This window comes from Lates calcarifer, unplaced genomic scaffold, assembly GCF_001640805.2.
Source record: "Lates calcarifer isolate ASB-BC8 unplaced genomic scaffold, TLL_Latcal_v3 _unitig_5776_quiver_344, whole genome shotgun sequence".
In the NCBI taxonomy this organism is placed as follows: Eukaryota; Metazoa; Chordata; class Actinopteri; family Centropomidae; genus Lates; species Lates calcarifer.
In genome coordinates this window covers 240968-259098 of record NW_026117718.1, presented here as the reverse complement: position 1 = coordinate 259098, position 18131 = coordinate 240968, and the positions used below count along the sequence as shown (strand labels likewise).

The 18131-nt window shown below is 43.5% G+C and overlaps 1 protein-coding gene across 8 annotated transcripts in view; it reads left to right on the top strand.

Annotated features, from left to right (window-relative positions):
* The window catches only part of ryr2a (ryanodine receptor 2a (cardiac)), a 194731-nt gene that overhangs the window by 121306 nt on the left and 55294 nt on the right, over positions 1-18131 (top strand). For 4 of the 8 annotated variants that reach the window (XM_051069064.1, XM_051069062.1, XM_051069063.1 and 1 more), the window contains exons 45-65: positions 93-238; positions 1391-1505; positions 1843-1975; positions 8689-8792; positions 9433-9568; positions 10316-10502; positions 10875-10983; positions 11065-11185; positions 11371-11540; positions 11847-12067; positions 12539-12629; positions 13078-13218; positions 14301-14464; positions 14773-14851; positions 14993-15082; positions 15626-15763; positions 15894-15971; positions 16075-16150; positions 16409-16532; positions 17153-17268; positions 17860-17924. In XM_051069064.1, the coding sequence (XP_050925021.1) occupies positions 93-238; positions 1391-1505; positions 1843-1975; positions 8689-8792; positions 9433-9568; positions 10316-10502; positions 10875-10983; positions 11065-11185; positions 11371-11540; positions 11847-12067; positions 12539-12629; positions 13078-13218; positions 14301-14464; positions 14773-14851; positions 14993-15082; positions 15626-15763; positions 15894-15971; positions 16075-16150; positions 16409-16532; positions 17153-17268; positions 17860-17924 (2604 nt within the window). Of the gene's footprint in view, positions 1-92; positions 239-1390; positions 1506-1842; positions 1976-8688; positions 8793-9432; positions 9569-10315; positions 10503-10871; positions 10984-11064; positions 11186-11370; positions 11541-11846; positions 12068-12538; positions 12630-13077; positions 13219-14300; positions 14465-14772; positions 14852-14992; positions 15083-15625; positions 15764-15893; positions 15972-16074; positions 16151-16408; positions 16533-17152; positions 17269-17859; positions 17925-18131 lie in introns of all 8 variants that reach the window. The other 4 variants (XM_051069060.1, XM_051069061.1, XM_018666481.2 and 1 more) reach the window with 1 other exon arrangement.

Below are 18131 nucleotides of genomic sequence, written 5' to 3'. Positions count from 1 at the left end.
TTTGTGTGTATGTGTGTGCGTGTGAACATTTTAATAGAGGAAAATCAAGTGTCTGACAACAAAGGTAATGTGTGTCTTTCTGTCTCTTTTAGGTGCGGGCTCTGCCTAAGACGTACACTATAAACTCAGTATCCATCGAGGACACCATCAACCTGTTGGCTGCTCTAGGTCAGATCAGATCTCTGCTGAGTGTCCGTATGGGAAGAGAGGAGGAGAAACTGATGATCCGAGGGCTGGGGTGAGGACACACTTATCTGTCAGACTCCTTAACCACGAATTATATTTTTGATTTTATCTTTTTTAAGGGGGTTTACTTTTCTGCTGCTGTTTCCTCTCTTTCTTGTTAATCATTAACTTTCCATTTGTCAGGACATTTGACAAATGGATAAATATCTACACTGATCTGACTGACAATCTCACTTTTTTAAAACTGCATTTGAGGAGGGTGCAAAAGCAGACCAATGATTCTGAAACCAAGACTTGACACAAACATCCACAATCTTATATAGTGACCCCAACTAACTGCCACCACTGCAGGTGCTGCCTGTTGAACTCTTATTATTATTTTCAATGTTGAGGAAAGTATATGTACTTTTTTGTAAATTTTGTAAATATCACACCTATTTTATTGCATGCATGACGTGGCTGTTTTGGTCCAATCATATTTACTGCTTGTTTTTAGCTAGGTAATGAAGAAAGCCAAACACTGACTGGTTATAGTGTTCTATTGATTCTCTTTAAGATGACTAATGTTAAAGAAAGGAAAACTCAGAGAGGTTCATGTTAATCTAACTGCAGAGACTCTGCGTTTGATCTTATAAAGATACTTTGTATTGGATTTCCTTTACTGTGATATATTATACACTGATCAGCCATAACATTATGACCACTGACAGGTGAAGAGAATAACATTGATTATTTGGTTACAGCACAATATTCTCCTGAGAAACCTTGGGTTCTGGTATTTATCTTGATGTTACTTTGACACGCACCACCAACTAAATATTGTTACAGACCAAGCACACACCCTCCATGGCAAAAGCACTCCCCAATGGCAGGGGCCTCCCACAGCAGTACAGTGCTCCAACCACACCACAAAAAACTTCTCAGAAATGGCCCTAGGAACACGACAAAGAGCCCAAGGTGTTGACCTGGGGGTGGGGGGGGTGGTTGGCCTACAGCAATGTTTAGGTGGGTGGTACATGTCAAATTACCATCTAGATGAAAACCAGAACTCAGCAGAACATTCTATTGTAACTATATGATCAATATTATTCACTTCACCTGTCAGTGGTTTGGTCAATGTTATGGCTGATCAGTGTATACAACATGTTCAGTCAGTGGTTATAAACCTGATGAAGTCTTTTAACTCCTTATTCCTCCTCTGTAGTGATATCATGAACAACAAGGTATTTTATCAGCATCCTAACCTGATGAGAGCTCTAGGGATGCACGAGACTGTCATGGAGGTCATGGTCAACGTACTCAGTGGAGGAGACTCCAAGGTATGAAGCATGTTGATGCTGCAGAGTCAGAAAATGACCTAAACCTGGATCAGGGCGTCGATGAGGCTAGGGCCATGAACAACTTAAATCAATCACAGATCTGCTCTTCAGTTCAGTATAGTTAAGCAACAACATACAGAGATGTACAGAAGGAAAGCAGTGCTGAAGTGGTTCTGTTGATATTTGATCATCAGCCTTGCCTTATTAAAAATGGCTGCACAGTGCATTTAAACTAGACTTTTTTTTGCTGTATTGATGATAAAAACATACCAGTTATACCGAGTGGACACTTGCTGTCTGATTTTGCTCAACTCTTAACATGTGTGTGTCTTTGCAGGAAATAACCTTTCCTAAAATGGTGGCCAACTGTTGTCGGTTTCTCTGTTATTTCTGTCGAATCAGTCGTCAGAACCAGAAAGCCATGTTTGACCATCTCAGCTACCTGCTGGAGAACAGCAGTGTTGGCCTCGGTGAGTGTGTGTTTATGTGTGTGTGCCTTATCTTCTATGTGCTGCCTCTGTTTAATTAAGAACAGTTTATGGCCAGTCTCTGTGCAGTGAGGTATAAGGCAAGGTTGTCCCATCTCTGGCCAGGTATATAGTCTGGCAATTGAGCCTCTGCTGTGCAGGCTTAGGGATCAGCTCAGCTCGGGTTTTTTTTGCCTGGGTCCTGAGGCTTTGAGCGTCCCCTAACCCTTTCTGCTTACGCAGACGACGTAAATATCTTTGTGTCCAGCCAGGAGGATGTTCGGTGTCTGCCGGACACCCTGTCTCTGTATGAGAAGGCAACATCTGCAAGGGTGAACTGGGCAAAGAGTGAAGCACTTTGTTGGGTTAGTGGAGGGATCAATCAGTGCTCAATCTGCCTGAAGGTCTTAAATGGGGGAGGGAGGGGCTAAAGGTGTTGGGAATTTTTCTAGGTACTGAGGGGTACAAGTTAAGGAACTGGGAGGGAATCAGGGAGAAAGTGTGCGCTCGGTTGTCTAAATGGAAATGGTTGCTACTCTTGAGGAGAGCTGGGCATCTGGACTATGACAACAATAAGTTTTCCTGGTACAGAGTGCGGATCTCGACCTGTCCGGACTTACATCTTTCTACAGCTCTGTACTGTAGGCCTGGCAAGTTTTAAGGTTTGAACAAGCGATTTTTGAAGAGCCATTGTTTTGCAATGGCTTCTTGAGGACCCAAGCCCTGCAATCTGCCAGCCTATGGGCCAGCCACTAGGTCATCTGATGAAGCTGACTGCTCTGCCTGTAAATGTCTTGAGAGAGAGGAGCAAAATCACTTCTATTCGTCTGATTAACAGGGTGGTGGCAGAAGTTTGTGAGGCTCTTCCACCCCATTTATGACCTTTTGTAAGAGACCAAACCCTGTGTGAACAATGGAGTGAAGGCAGTGAGTACAGTTTCCCCACTCTGTCTGTTTCCCCTGCAGTGGGGGAGTGGCAGGAGAGGGGGGGTCGGCTGCTGTCTCTCACAACTCCACACCTGGACAAGTTCAAGGATGCAGGGAAAAGGGATCTGTACCTGATCTGTGTGAAAGTCCTCCTCCTCTCGGAAGTTAGGGAGTCGGGGTGGACTGAGTTTTTTGGCCCAGACGCTTCCCCAAAGGGCAGCTGGCGATCCCTGTACAAGCCGCCCGTTGAGAAGCGGACAGCAGACCTCCAGTGGAGGGTTGTACATGGTGCAATAGCTACGAACAGATACAGAGCGCACATGGATCCTGGGGTGGGAGAGGAGTGTGTGTTTTGTTCACACATTGAAACCCTTGCACATTTATCATAAAACAATGGACAAGTTACAAGACTTCATACATGCGTGGGCTGTGGGGAGTCCTTGTGTTCTGTGGAAAGGGATGGGGAGCAGACTATTAAGTTATTTTTTGGTTTCACCCTGAAAATAGTTTTGATTTTGCTCCCATGTTTACTCTGACTTGGTAGTGAGGTTTATATCTCAACAAAGTAGTTTAATAAAGGGACTTTGAAATCCAAAACCTCTCCCCTCCTCTTCCTCTCCGTTTCCGTTTCCGGTGACTGTGAGTGTGAGTGGTGGTGGTGGTGGTGTGTGAGTGGCGCGGAGTTTAAACTGGTTTTCTGGTCTGTTTTTTAACTGGTGTTTCCACTGTTTTCTGCTGCATTATCAGGTAAGACGGTTTTCTTTAATAGTCTGTGAGTTTAGCTGCTGTCAGGAGGTATGGCGTCTGTGACGCCTCCTCCAACTATCCGGCATGGTGCTCGGATAGTTCCTCCAGACAGTTCAGTCTCTGTGGAGGAGGTTCTTTTGGCGGCAGGTGAGCAGGTAGGGCATGACAACATCTTGTTTGCCTCTCGCATGAACAAGGCGGTTGTCGTGTTCCTGAAAAGTGAACCTCACGTTTTTCAGTTGATTGAGAGCGGCGTGTTCATCGGGGACCTGTTTGTGCAGGTATCCCCGCTGACAGCTCCTTCAACACGGATCACCGTATCCGGTGTTCCGCTGTTCGTTCCAAACGAGCTGATAGAGAAGGAGCTTCGGCATTTTGGAAAGTTTGCTAGCGGGTTTAAAACTGTGAGTTTGGGGTGTAAAGACCCAAAACTGAAGCATGTCCAGTCTCTGACGAGACAGGTGTTCATGTTTCTGGACTCACTGACACAGACTTTGGAAGTGTCTTTCCGTGTTAAACAAGGCGACGCTTCTTACATGGTGTATGCGAGTTCAGGACAGATGAAGTGTTTTGAATGTGGTGATGTGGGGCATAAACGGTTTGCGTGTCCACACAAGCAGCAGGGGGAGAATGCGAGCGGCTCCGCTCGTGCCGGAGCAGCGGGTGTGGTCGCTTCCGCGGCTGGCGGGTCTGCGACCGGCGCGCAGGAGGCTAATATGAGACTAATATGAACAATGAGTTGTTTGTCAGGGAAGAGGAGAGGTCCACTGCTCTCGGAGATAACAGTGCTACGATAAGCGTGACTGCAGGTCAGGAGTCTGTAGATGAGGTTGGTTCGAGCCCCTCTCAGGCGGCTGACAATAACACTGGTAACAGGGCTGGTTGAGAACAAAGGAATTGTCCCAAAGAGTCATTTTAACCAGGAAGTGGCATTCAGTGATGAGAACTTGCTGTTTAACAGCCAGGCCTCATGTGCACGGGAGGACATGGATGATGAATATGAGTCAGATAATGTGTCCATCTCTGAGGCACCCTGCATGAGCACTGACCTGTACTCTTTGGAGGAGATAAATCTGTTTTTGGATGAAACTTTCAAAAAATCTGTCAAAGTGGAGGATTACTTTAGGGATACTGACAAATTCATTAGATCGGTGAATGTACATAAAAGACAAGTGGGTTTTGACCTGCTGGATGAAAAAAAGCGTTTCCGTCTTTAAAAACATATCACCACTCTGAGAAAAAACAGCGGTAAAACCAGAAGAGTCAAAAAATGAAATGATGATGCATCACTGGGTGTTTCTCTCTCTCCTCTGTTTTTTAACTGTTTCTATCTGTCTGTGTTCCTTCTCTGGCCTATCTATGAGGAGCCTTAAAGTAGGGTCTCTTAACATAAATGGTGGGAGGGATAGACAGAAAAGGGCTTTAATATCTGAGATCTCAGATCAAAAAAAGATTGATGTGTTGTTCTTACAGGAGACACATACAGTCATACAAGATGAGACAGACTGGGGTCTGTGGTGGAAGGGTTCCCATAGGCTTAGCCATGGAACAAATTTCAGTGCAGGAGTAGCTGTTCTTTTTAGAGAAGCTGTCACTATATCTATTTTATCTTGCACAGAAGTAGTTAAAGACCGTTTGCTCGTTGTTAGAGCATCCATAGAGGACTCAGTTTATTGTTTTGTCAACATCTATGCCCCAAACAGTGGAAGAGAGAGAGTAAGATTTTACACCCAGCTAAAAAATGAGTTGATAATGCATCAGGAAGAGATTATTATTATTGGTGGTGATTTCAACTGCACTTTAGATTTCACTGCTGACAGGATTGGCGAAGAACCCCACCCACAGTCATCCCAGACCCTGAGCAATGCCATACTACATCTGGACTTGCTTGACTCTTTTAGAGTAAAACATCCACGTTCCCGACAGTACACATGGGTAAGGGTCTGCAACAACCAGGTTTGTGCAGCCAGATTAGACAGAATTTACATTTCAGAAACTCTCAGCCCTAGATTGCTTTCTTGCAGTATAAATCCAGTTGGTTTTACTGACCACCACTTAGTGACAGTGGGAATAGCAATTTCATCAGGTGTACGGGCTAAGTCCTGTTGGCACTTTAATAATAAATTGCTGCTTGACAAAATCTTTTGTCAGGATTTTGAACGGTTTTGGAATCACTGGAGAACTCAAAAAGTAAAGTTTTACGTGTAGATACATGTTTTTGGCCAGCAGTACACCTCCTATTCCTCTGCTAGGATAAAAACTGTAATTAATGACCTAGAGTCTGATATCAAGAGCATCGAAGAAGGCTTGAATGGGAGTGTAAATGACATTAGTGGCCCTCTGCTGGAGAAGAAAAGGTAGGAGCTGAGCTCACTCTTGCAAGAGAGGGTTAAGGGAGCCCTTGTTTGATCCCGGTTCCTTCAGCTCAAGGACATGGATGCCCCAAGCTCTTTTTTTTTCAACCTTGAGAGATCGGTGGCAGAGAGAAAGCTAATGACATGCTTAAAGCTACCAGGGGGAAGCATTACTACTGACCCAGCTGTGATGAGGAAGCATGCCATGGACTTCTATGCAGGCCTGTTTGGGTCAGAACCCTGTGATCGGGAGTGTCGTGAGGAGCTTCTAAAGGATCTTCCTCAGCTCAGTGCAGAGGAGAAAGCCGATCTGGACAAAGAATTGACTCTGGAGGAGCTAACATCTGCCGTCAACCAGTTGGCATCTGGACAAGCACCAGGGATCGATGGCCTGCCTATAGACTTCTTTAAAACTTTTTGGAACATCATCAGTTGTGACTTGCATGGAGTTTTCATGGAGTGCTATAAAACTGGTTGTCTCCCAGTGTCCTGTCAGAGGGCAATACTCTCCCTGCTGCCCAAGAAGGGGGATTTGGCACTTTTAAAGAACAGGAGGCCAGTTGCCTTGCTCTGTTCTGACTATAAAATACTGTCTAGAGCTCTATCCAATAGACTGAAAGAAGTACTAGGCAATGTTATCCATATGGATCAGAACTACTGTGTTTTGGACCGGAATATCATGGACAACATTTTTCTAATTAGAGATGTCATTGATGTGTGCAAATGTCACAATGTAAATATTGGTATTGTTTCTCTGGACCAGGAAAAAGCGTTTGATAGGGTGAATCACTCATACTTGTTCTCCACGTTAAGGGCTTTTGGCTTTGGTGATGGGTTTGTGTCTTGGTTGGGTTTACTTTATTGTAATGCACAGTGCTTGGTGAAAATAGGGGCGGGGTTGAGCCGACCAATCTCTGTACAGCGGGGCATAAGGCAAGGTTGTCCCATCTCCGGCCAGTTGTATAGCCTGGCAATTGAGCCTCTGCTGTGCAGGTTGAGGGATCGGCTCAGCGGTTTCTCTTTGCCTGGGTCCTGTGGGTTTGAACGTTCCTTAATATTGTCTGCTTATGCAGATGATATAAATATTTTTGTGTCCAACCAGGAGGATGTTCAGTGTCTGCAAGGCGCCTTGTCTCTCTATGAGAAGGCAACATCTGCACGGGTGAACTGGGCAAAAAGTGAGGCACTTTTGTTAGGGCAATGGAGGGATCAGGCAGTGCCTTTTCTGCCTGGAGGTCTCAAATGGGAGAGGGAGGGGCTGAAGGTGTTGGGAGTTTTTTTGGGCACTGAGGGGTACAAGTTAAGGAACTGGGAGGGAATCAGGGAGGAAGTGTGCGCTCGGTTGTCTAAATGGAAATGGTTGCTGCCCCAGCTGTCATATAGGGGAAGAGTTCTGGTTGCTAATAACTTGGTTGCCTCGACTCTCTGGCACAAACTCATCCCTCTGACACCGACAAACAACTGTTCCTGGTAGAGAGTGCAGATCTTGATCTGTCTGGACTTACATCATTCTATAGTTCCGTACTGCAGGCCTGGCAGGGGTTCAAGTTCCAGCGTGCAGGCAATCAGACTCCGAGTATGTGGGTTTTTGAAGAGCCATTGTTTTGTAATGGCTTCTTGAAGACTCTAGCCCTGCATTCTGCCAGCCTGTGGACCAGCCTCAGAGGTGCTGGTTGCACCAAAGTTGGCCATTTGATGAAGCTGACTGCTGTGCCGGTTAACGTCCGGAGAGAGAGGAGTAAAATTACTTCCATTCGTTTGTTTAACAGGGTGGTGGCAGAAGTCTGTGAGGCTTTTCCACCCCATCTAAGACCCTTTGTAAGAGACCGAACCCTGTGCGAACAATGGAACGAAGGCAGTGAGTACAGTTTCCCCACTCTGTCTGTTTCCCCTGCAGTGGGGGAGTGGAGGGAGAGGGGGGGACGGCTGCTGTCTCTCACAACTCCACACCTGGACAAGTTCAAGGATGTAGGGAAGAAGGATCTGTACCTGATCTGTGTAAAAGTCCTCCATCTCCGGTCCCTCTCTGAAGTTAGGGAGTCGGGGTGGACTGAGTTCTTTGACCCAGACGCTTCCCCAAAGGGCAGCTGGCGATCCCTGTACAAGCCGCCCGTTGAGAAGCGGACAGCAGACCTCCAGTGGAGGGTTGTACATGGTGCAATAGCTACGAACAGATACAGAGCGCACATGGATCCTGGGGTGGGAGAGGAGTGTGTGTTCTGTTCACAGAGTGAAACCCTTGAACATTTGTTTGTTCAGTGTCGTAGACTAGAAGCACTGTTTGAACTGTTAAAAAGTTGTTTCAGGGATTTGGGGTGTGCTTTTCCTTTGATTTATTTATTTTTGGTCCTAAATATTGTGCAAAGGAGAAATCTGTCTGTACTTTGTTGAACTTTTTATCTGGGTCAGCAAAGCTGGCTATCTGGCTGACACGCAGGAACAAGACCCAGAATTCTGGGTGCTTGGACCATGAGTTGATGGTTGATTGTTTGAGTTGTTTGAGATCCTTTGTTCACATTGAAAAATGTTGTGTTTTTTTTGTTTGTTCATGTTTTTTTTAACTTTGCCAGTGTTGTTTAGCTGAAGTGGTTTAATAAAGGGACTTTGAAAACCAAAACCTCTCCTCTCCTCCTCCTCTCCCCTCCTCTCCCCTCCTCTCCTCTCCTCTCCCCTCCTCTTTCTTCTCAGCATCTCCATCCATGCGAGGCTCTACTCCTCTTGATGTGGCTGCAGCATCAGTCATGGATAATAACGAGTTGGCCCTGGCTTTGAGAGAGCCAGATCTGGAGAAGGTGAGATTTATAAACATGTATACACACTCACACACGAATACAAAGTATGGCAAAATAAATAAATTCCTGTTGTTGCTTCAATTGAAAGAAAGTAGCATAAGTGTAGGACTGCATAAGGACTGCAGACTGCAGAGGATTCACAGCATCCTAACCCTCACCTCACTCAGACTAAAAGTAGGTGGTATATTTGGGTGAACCTCTTTTAAACTGAAAATTTCCAAGTCCACTGCAGGGAAGTTGCTTTCCAGCACTGGAAAGACTGATACATTTAGTCGATAGATACATAGTCATTTTATAAGGTCAATTTAGGTAAATCTAATCCAGTTTAATCCAGCAGTCCTGTAATTTATTGGTCCTCTCATGAAGGGTCAATGTTCAGTTTGTGTTGGTAATGTTTCAGAGAGATGATACTTACTACTACAGTTTTCTGGTCATTTTGGAGAATGTACTCTGTGTTATATCACTGAGGGTCAATTACATATTAGATACACATCTCACTATAATAAGTTAGGTAATAATAGTGGGATTTCTTTCATTTTTATTGAAGTTACACTTTCATCCATGCACCTGTTGCACATTCAGCTGTGCTGAGATTGTTTTACATTTTTGGATGAAGTGAAAACTTTGTCTTCTTGTGCAGGTGGTGCAGTACCTGGCTGGTTGTGGGCTGCAGAGCTGTGTGATGCTGGTACGTAAAGGATACCCTGACATTGGCTGGAACCCTGTGGAGGGAGAGCGCTACCTGGACTTCCTACGCTTTGCTGTCTTCTGCAACGGTGAAAATTTAAACAGCTTCAATTCACAAGTTCATTTTTTCAGAACCAAATATATACAGGTCAAATTATTTCCAGCTTAAAACTCTGTCTGTCTTGGCAGGTCTAGAATGTGTCTGGCATACAGTATGTTATCACAAAAACCTCTATTCAATTCAATTCAGTTTTATTTATATAGTGCCGAATCACAACAACAGTCATCTCAAGGCACTTTTCATATAGAGCAGGTCTAGACCTGTACTCTTTAAAATAGGTATTTGCAGAGAGAGACCCAACAAATCCCACCATGAGCAGCACTAGGAGACAGTGACAAGGAAAAACTTCCTTTAAGAGGCAGAAACCTCGAGCAGAACCAGACTCAGGGTGGGTGGCCATCTGCCTCAACCAGTTGGGTTAAGAAGGAGAGAGAGAAGTTCCTATATAAAATATAAGGTGATGCTGGTAATACAGTAGTAGTAATGATAGTAATGATAATTAAAGTATTAACTGCTAACATAGCAATACAACTAATAGCAGTATAAGTAATTTCTAATTCTAGCAGCAGGTGTTGAGTGGAGTTGTAGGAGCAGCAGGAGACTTGTCATCACAGATCAGACTCTACAGCTCCAGAGGCAGAAATAGCTGCAGAAAGAGACAGAAGAGGAGAGAGAGACGGAAGAGCACAATACTACAGGAAAGGGAAGATACTGAGTTAGTAACATGTAACATGGGATATGAATCCATATTAATCATCTACTGTTCTGTGGTCAGGTGAAAGCGTGGAGGAGAATGCTAATGTTGTGGTGAGGCTTCTGATTCGCCGACCAGAGTGTTTTGGCCCTGCTCTTCGGGGTGAAGGTGGTGATGGGTTGTTGGCAGCGATGGAGGAAGCCATTAAGATCTCTCAGGATTCCTCCAGGGATGGTCCTTCTCCAACATCTGAGAGCAGCAAAGCACTGTGAGACAACATCTTTCACATCCAGTCATTTGTTGCTTCAGTGAGGAATTATGGGATGGTAACCTTCCCTTTATAATACAGATTTTGCTGTGTAAATGGTGCAGTTAGCAGGGCTAGAGTTATAACCTGCTGATGTCTTTCACTGCCTCCATTCATCACATGAGCTGTGGTAATGTTCATGTCATGTCACATCATAAATGATGGTCTCATGTTCTCTGGCTGAGGGAGAAAGAATGAAGCTCTGAAGCAGCTTACTGAAGCATGTAGAGAGATCCATGCAACTACTGTGGCTGTCTTCTGCTGACTGAGTGACATGTTATATTTAATGTGTATGTGTGTGTGTGTGTGTGTGTGTGTGTGTGTGTGTAGCAGTGACATGCTGGAAGAAGAGGAAGATGATACCATCCACATGGGGAATGCCATCATGACCTTCTATGCTGCTCTCATTGACCTGCTGGGTCGCTGTGCTCCAGAGATGCATGTGAGTGACAACACAGTAACACATACAAACACAGTCTCACACAGATACATGCTCACACTAAGTGATCTTATTTTATCTCAGCTGATCCATGCTGGTAAAGGTGAAGCAATCCGTATCAGAGCCATTCTAAGGTCTCTCATTCCCATTGAGGACCTGGTTGGAGTCATCAGCATTCCATTCTCCATGCCCAGCCTAGCTAAAGGTAAGCAAAGCCACTCCAGCTGATGTGTGTAAACCAATAACCTTGAACAGGTCATAGGAATACAGATGGAAATGTGCTGACACAACTAAATGCCAGTATTAACTTCAGTTATTACTAATGGTTAAATCTTGACCTTAACCTTGTTTCTTGTGTGTGTATATGTGTGTGTGCATCTGCATGCATAGATGGGATGGTGGTGGAGCCAGACATGTCAGCTGGTTTCTGTCCAGATCATAAAGCAGCCATGGTGCTGTTCCTGGACCGGGTCTATGGTATAGAGGACCAGAACTTCCTGCTCCACCTCCTAGAGGTTGGATTCTTACCAGACCTGAGAGCTGCTGCCTCTCTGGACACTGTGAGTGTTTGTGTGTGCGTGTGTCTATCAGATACTCCCTTCATTTGTTACTGCTGTAGTACTCTTGAATTCAAAATCAACTACACACCACTTTACTGGAATACAGCCATTTTTAACAAAAGTATGTAAATCTCTTCTCAAAAAGAAAAGTCATTTGTTGCCATTGAGAGTTTTATGTTGAAGCTAAGATGTAAAAGAAAACAGTAAATTGAACAAATAAAAAAAATACTACAATAAAGTGGATCACACACTCCATCATTCTCCATCACTCCTCTCTTCCTCTGTCTCTCTGTCTGTTTGTGTCAGGTTGCTCTCAGTGCCACAGACATGGCCCTGGCCCTCAACAGGTATCTGTGTACAGCTGTCCTGCCTCTCTTGACTAAATGTGCACCGCTGTTTGCGGGGACAGAGCCGTTTGCCTCACTGATTGACTCCCTCCTCCACACGGTTTACCGCCTGTCCAAAGGCTGCTGCCTCACCAAGGCCCAGAGGGATGCCATAGAGGAGTGTCTGTTGGCTGTCTGTGGGTAAGAGTGGAACTGAAATGGAGAGTGTTAATGAAGATATCCTCAGATAATCCCTCAGTGTGAATTATTGTTAAAACAATGTGGTGTCAAATGGGTGAACTCACCTTGAACTCATCTTATCCAGTTTGGAAATCACTTAAATTTCTCAACAGTAACATTCTGAGTTTAGCATTTTGAACTGTGTTTTGCAGACATCAGTATCCCACTGCAAGTGTGCTTCACTCTTCATTGTTCATGTGTCTATCATTAATGCATTTTTGTTCAGCAGGTTGTGCTCTTTGTTGTGTTTCTGTGTTTGGTTATATTTTCCTGTTGTTTCTTCTTCAGGTCAGATTGAGTTTCTGCTCATTGTTTATTTTAATAAAATCACACTCATTTTGTTCATTATGTTTTTATACTGCTTATCCTCCAGTGCTCATTCTATGTCAGTGCAAATAGCCAACTAATGCATGTCATGTCAATAATGTGCAGGAAGCTGAGACCCTCCATGATGCAGCATCTGCTGAGGAGGTTGGTGTTTGACGTTCCCCTGCTAAATGAACACACCAAGATGCCTCTGAAGGTGAGAAACACAACTCAGTCTCTGCTTAGTCCAAAATTACCTTTCAGATGAGTCAGCAGGGACTCTAATTTTCCACTAACATAAGAAGAATATTAACTTCACACCACCATGTGCAATGCGCACACTCTTACTGATGTATCAGCTCAGCTCAAAGCCAGGTAAGATTTCCCACTCTAACATGAATTGTGATCACATTGAAATCACCTTCTACAACACATTCAGAATTTTTTTCTTGATCTAATTGTCAAGAACATAAAAGAAAATCCCTTTGTACAAAGTGTCATCCTCTTCACCAGTGTCTCTGATTTCAGATTTACTACATATATACAGTATATACCACAATCAAGTAAGCCTGCATTGTGACTTTGTGCCACTGGCTGCACTTGTGTAGTTAAATGGTTCTTAAAGGCAGCAAATGGTTGATAAATGTCCTCTTGACTTTCCTCAGCTCTTGACCAATCACTATGAGCGTTGTTGGAAGTATTACTGCTTGGCTGGAGGCTGGGGCAACTTTGGAGCTGCATCAGATGAAGAACTTCACCTCTCCAGGAAACTGTTCTGGGGAATATTTGATGCTCTGTCTTACAAGGTGAGGTTTATAGTTTAGGTTTATTTTTCAATAGAGCAGCAAATGAAGACTAAATGAATTAAGTGATAATTAAATTAAAGGAGCAGTGTGTAAGATTTAGTGGCATCACTAATTGCAGCCAACTGAATACCTGTCCCCTGAACACTCCCTCTCCAAGCGTGTCAGAGATTGTACAGTGGCCGTCCGTTGATAAAATGCTATCAACTATTGGCTCGGTGTGAGACTCAGTCATGTTCTTTTGTCACTTAGGCTGTGTTCATCCTCTCTCCTCCTGTCTGTGTGTGTGTGTGTGTGTGAAGCCCCTCCACACACATGGAGCTGAGCAGCAGAGGAGACAGGAGGAGAAGACAGGCTGACAACTCATTATGCTCATCACAAGAAAAGCTCCCACACGTGTTACTGCCTTTAAAATCATAGATGGACAGACGACCCCAAACGTCTGAAAGTCAGGACAAAATATCAGCTGTTTTTATATGTACTCAGTCTGACAGCAGTGTCTCTACTGCTGATGACAGGGAAGCTAGCCCGGGACCTCTCCTGTAAGTTTGTTGATTAGTATTAATTATTATACAACCACGCCTACCCACAGCCAGCAGGACAACCCACCACCCCATTTTGCATTTAGTTGTTAATCTAACTATAGGTAACAGCTGACATGTAACAGGCTGTGACAGGCCTGATGTAGAGCCACTAGACTCACTGCAGTAGTACAGACTCAGTAGAGGCTGATACAACCTAACCTTTACTCCCCAGTATGGATAAAAACAGCTGACTCTGACATCTCTTTGTTATTCCCAGGACACACTGCAGCTGCGTCGTGTGTGCTTGACAGTTGCAGAATATCTTGGTTTTCATTTCAACACTCCTGTGTTGTTACTTTAGGTTTTTCGGTTTTTCAGGTACAGAAAGCCGTGGGTTACATTTCTGTTACATGGAATGAAATGATTCTACCTCAGCAAAGGTTCAGTGAACACACAAAATCATGAGCTTTAAACACGTGAGAACAGAAGCAGACGGGGTTGAACTTGCAGTGGAAGCATACCAGTTGTGCCTAAGACCATGTATGTGTCTTTATGATCCAGCAATATGACCAGGAGCTGTTTAAGCTGGCGTTGCCTTGTCTCAGTGCTGTGGCAGGAGCTCTTCCTCCAGACTACATGGAGTCTAACTACATGGCCATGATGGAGAAACAGTCATCCATGGACTCAGAGGGAAACTTCACTCCACAGCCTGCAGACACTACCAAGTATACACCATACACACCACTGTCCTTTTATAATGGTTGTTGTTTGTTTCAAGTATTTTTTTGTTTGTTTGTTTGTTTGTTTTTTTGGATCCATCCTAAGAATTTTATAAAGGATTTCTTGAAGTTGTTAATTTGGGAAATTTGTCAATCATCATCTAGCACTGTCAGTATACTGATACAAATCCAGAGGCAGATTCTGAATTTCTAAACATTTACTGTTATTAAAATAAATTCAAAGGATTAAATGAGTTTTGATAGCAGGTGACTCCAAGTGTTTGACTGTGTTGTTTCTTTTCTGCCTTCATCAGTGTGACTGTCCCAGAGAAACTGGACTATTTCATAACCAGATATGCAGAGCACAATCATGAGAAGTGGTGTATAGAAAAGGTAAGGAGACAACAGGCGACAAGTCAGACATGAAACTGTGGTAGTCTTGTTACTGATGTGTTTTAATGATGTCTCAGCAGTTAAAGAAATGATGCAAGAAAATGTTTGAATTTTGAAATATCTCTTATGTATATTGCACAGTTTTCCAATGGCTGGTCATATGGGGAACAGATATGTGAAATCAGCAAGAACCACCCTTTACTGAAACCATACAAAGGCCTCTCTGAAAAGGTAGTCTGCATGCAGCTGTCTGAATCTGTGCACCTCAGGCAAAAATACCAGAAGGCAATCAAGTGTTTCTGAAACCAACACCAAGTCACACCAACTGGCCTCATGTTGTCACTCCAAAAATTCACATTTACACTTTGAACTGATTTGATTGATCTGTTTTTGATTGTGGTTCTGTGGGTGCCAGCTCTGGGCCAGTGTCTGTTTCTGAGTTCTGATTCAGGGTTATGATGTGTCACTAGCCTGGCATGAATCTGAGGCTTACCCAACATCAGGGTAAACTAGCCAAGTCTGAAGCCCTAAATCTATCTTTAATGGAAGAATGCCAATTGGAGGACAGGGTGTGTTAAACTGTGCCCTTTCTTCCTCAGATGCTGGTTAGGTAGAGATTGGTGCAGGTCTTTTTAAAGACTTACTTTAAAAGACTTGCAGCAAGAGGAAAATATCCTAGGAAGTGATCTTTAAAGAGAGGAAAATTGTATGTTCTCCACTCACAACACTGGACACTTGGTAATGGAATCATGAAGCTGGGTTGTGTTCTCACAGGATAAAGAGTCATACTGCTGGTCAGTCAGAGAGTCTCTGAAGACCATGCTGTCATGGGGCTGGAGCATTGACAGGATCAGAGAGGGTGACCCCGCCAGCCTCCATAACAAGTCCAGGAGGATATCACAGGCTAGCCAGGTACACATGCACTCACAAACACACACATACAAGTTAAATATGAATTTTGCCATAAAGGGTATCTGTAGAGAAAAAATGAAAATCACCTGAAGAGGTGAGAGCAGTATACAGTAAATCCTCTCTCCCACAGCTGTCATTTGAAGGAGCTCCAGCTTTCAGCCCGAGACCCATCGATATGAGCAATGTCACACTGTCCAGAGACATGCAGGTAGGTTATACACAAGCATATACAATAATATAATAATCAACATAGACAGCAGAAGGTATAGAGGATGAATAGATGGCTCACGTTTAATATTGTGTTTGTCCAGTCAATGGCTGAGCTGCTTGCAGAGAATTATCATAATATCTGGGCCAGGAAAAAGAAGATCGAGCTGGAAGCCAAAGGTAAATCTAACACATCACATCCACAAAACTTTTTCCCTTTGCTGCTATCACCACCAGCTTTATGCTATTGCTGCTAAAAGCGTGGATCAGTGTTTCAGCAGAACCTGTGGACACAAAGATCTGGTCAGAGTGATTTTGACATTTGGACTTTTTTCTTGAAACCATGATTCTGTTCATCTGAACTAAGATATGAGGATGTTCAGTGAAAAGGCCATTAATACAGTTTACTTAAAAGTCATGTGCTGTTGTTGTCTCCAGGTGGAGGAAACCATCCCCTTCTGGTTCCGTATGATACACTGACTGCCAAAGAGAAATCCAAAGACAGAGAAAAAGCACAAGACATCCTGAAGTTCCTCCAGATCAATGGTTACACTGTGTCCAGGTGGGAAACACTCTGCACACAGAGTGAAAGTAAAGCACAGTTTCATTTTGTATGAATTTGATTGACTGATTCAAATATGTGGCATGCCTGATGACACACTACAGTTTGAATAATGGTGTGTACTAGACTGCATTTGTTTTTACAAATCAAAAGAAACTATTTTAGGAGACATGCTTTTTTTCTAAAGTTCCCAAAAGATCCAAAGTGTGATTACATCAGTTTCATTTCTGTGAGTCCAGTATTAAGGTCTGGGGTGACAGCTTAGAATTAGAGGGTCTTTAATGTACAACTCCTACGCAGGTAAGGAGAACCAGGCAGAGACAGAGCAAGCAAAAGGCTGGGGTTACTGCAGGTCAAGAGGAGGTGGCAGGGTTTGAAATGAGCACAAAGTTAGGGATAATGACAAAGACAGAGAATGAATGAATACAAACAGGACTGAGGCGTGATGTCCATCTCTATGACTGCTCCTGAGCTTGGCTAAACACACAAACCAGACCTATTTCAGTAATGAATGCACAGAGAGGAAATTGATATCTCATGTAAATCCAGCGAAGATGAAAAGTTAGTATGTTATCCAAAATGTCAGATCATTCCTTTATGACAGTGTTTGTTGTTTTCAGAGGTGTGAAGTCACAGGAGCTGGACACTCCAGCTATAGAGAAACGATTTGCCTACACCTTCCTCCAGCAGCTCATCACATACGTAGACCAGGCCCACCAACACATGCTGGAGTTTGGTAAGACTCTTCTGTTGTCTAATGAATGACAGACACACAACAGTTCAGACAGTGATAAATTAATGTAATGCAAAAGGCATGCAAGGTATTTAACAATAATGATAGCATTTGAATTAGATTCCTAAGGGCTGGTGCAGAGCAGAATGGGTTTAATTACTGAAACATCAAGAATGGACAGAGTGGCTGATAGACATACAGAAAGCTCAATTTATATTTTTTCAGTTTATAGCCACATAACAGTCACTTAGATTGTTTTGGTAGAACAGATAATTGGCAGTTGACAGCGGTGACTCCCAGAGGCAAGAAACAGTCATCCCTGTAATTTCTGTGCTGTGCAATGCAAGAAGTTTAGAAGACAGAGAGGAGTGCTTTTAATGTAGTATTAATTCTAGGTCCTTCTGTGATCACAGATATCATCTGTGTTTGTTTGCTCAGTCCTTTCCTCACATGATGTGTTCAGGTACTAGTTCAGTGTGAATATGGCATTAGAAAATGAATAGTTCACTCTGAGTTGTGTGCTCCCCTTGGTACAAATGAGGCAACGTGCAGATGTGAATATCACCATGTAAGACTCTCCTGTCTGTCATTTAGATCTAGGAACAAGACCGAAGGGAGAGAAGATTCCTCATGAACAGCAGATTAAGTTCTTTGGAAAGGTCAGAGCTCCTCATCTTTTTTTTAGTTCACCAGTGTCAGTTGAGAATTTATGTTCATGTCTGACCTTGACGTTTTTGAATGTAAAGAAAATGTTGTCTAATAAAAACAATGGGCCTGTATGACCTGAGGCAACCAGTAAATGTGAGTGTAAATAATCTCAAAGGCATGTTTAATGCAAATAATTCTAATTACTTCATATGACAGAT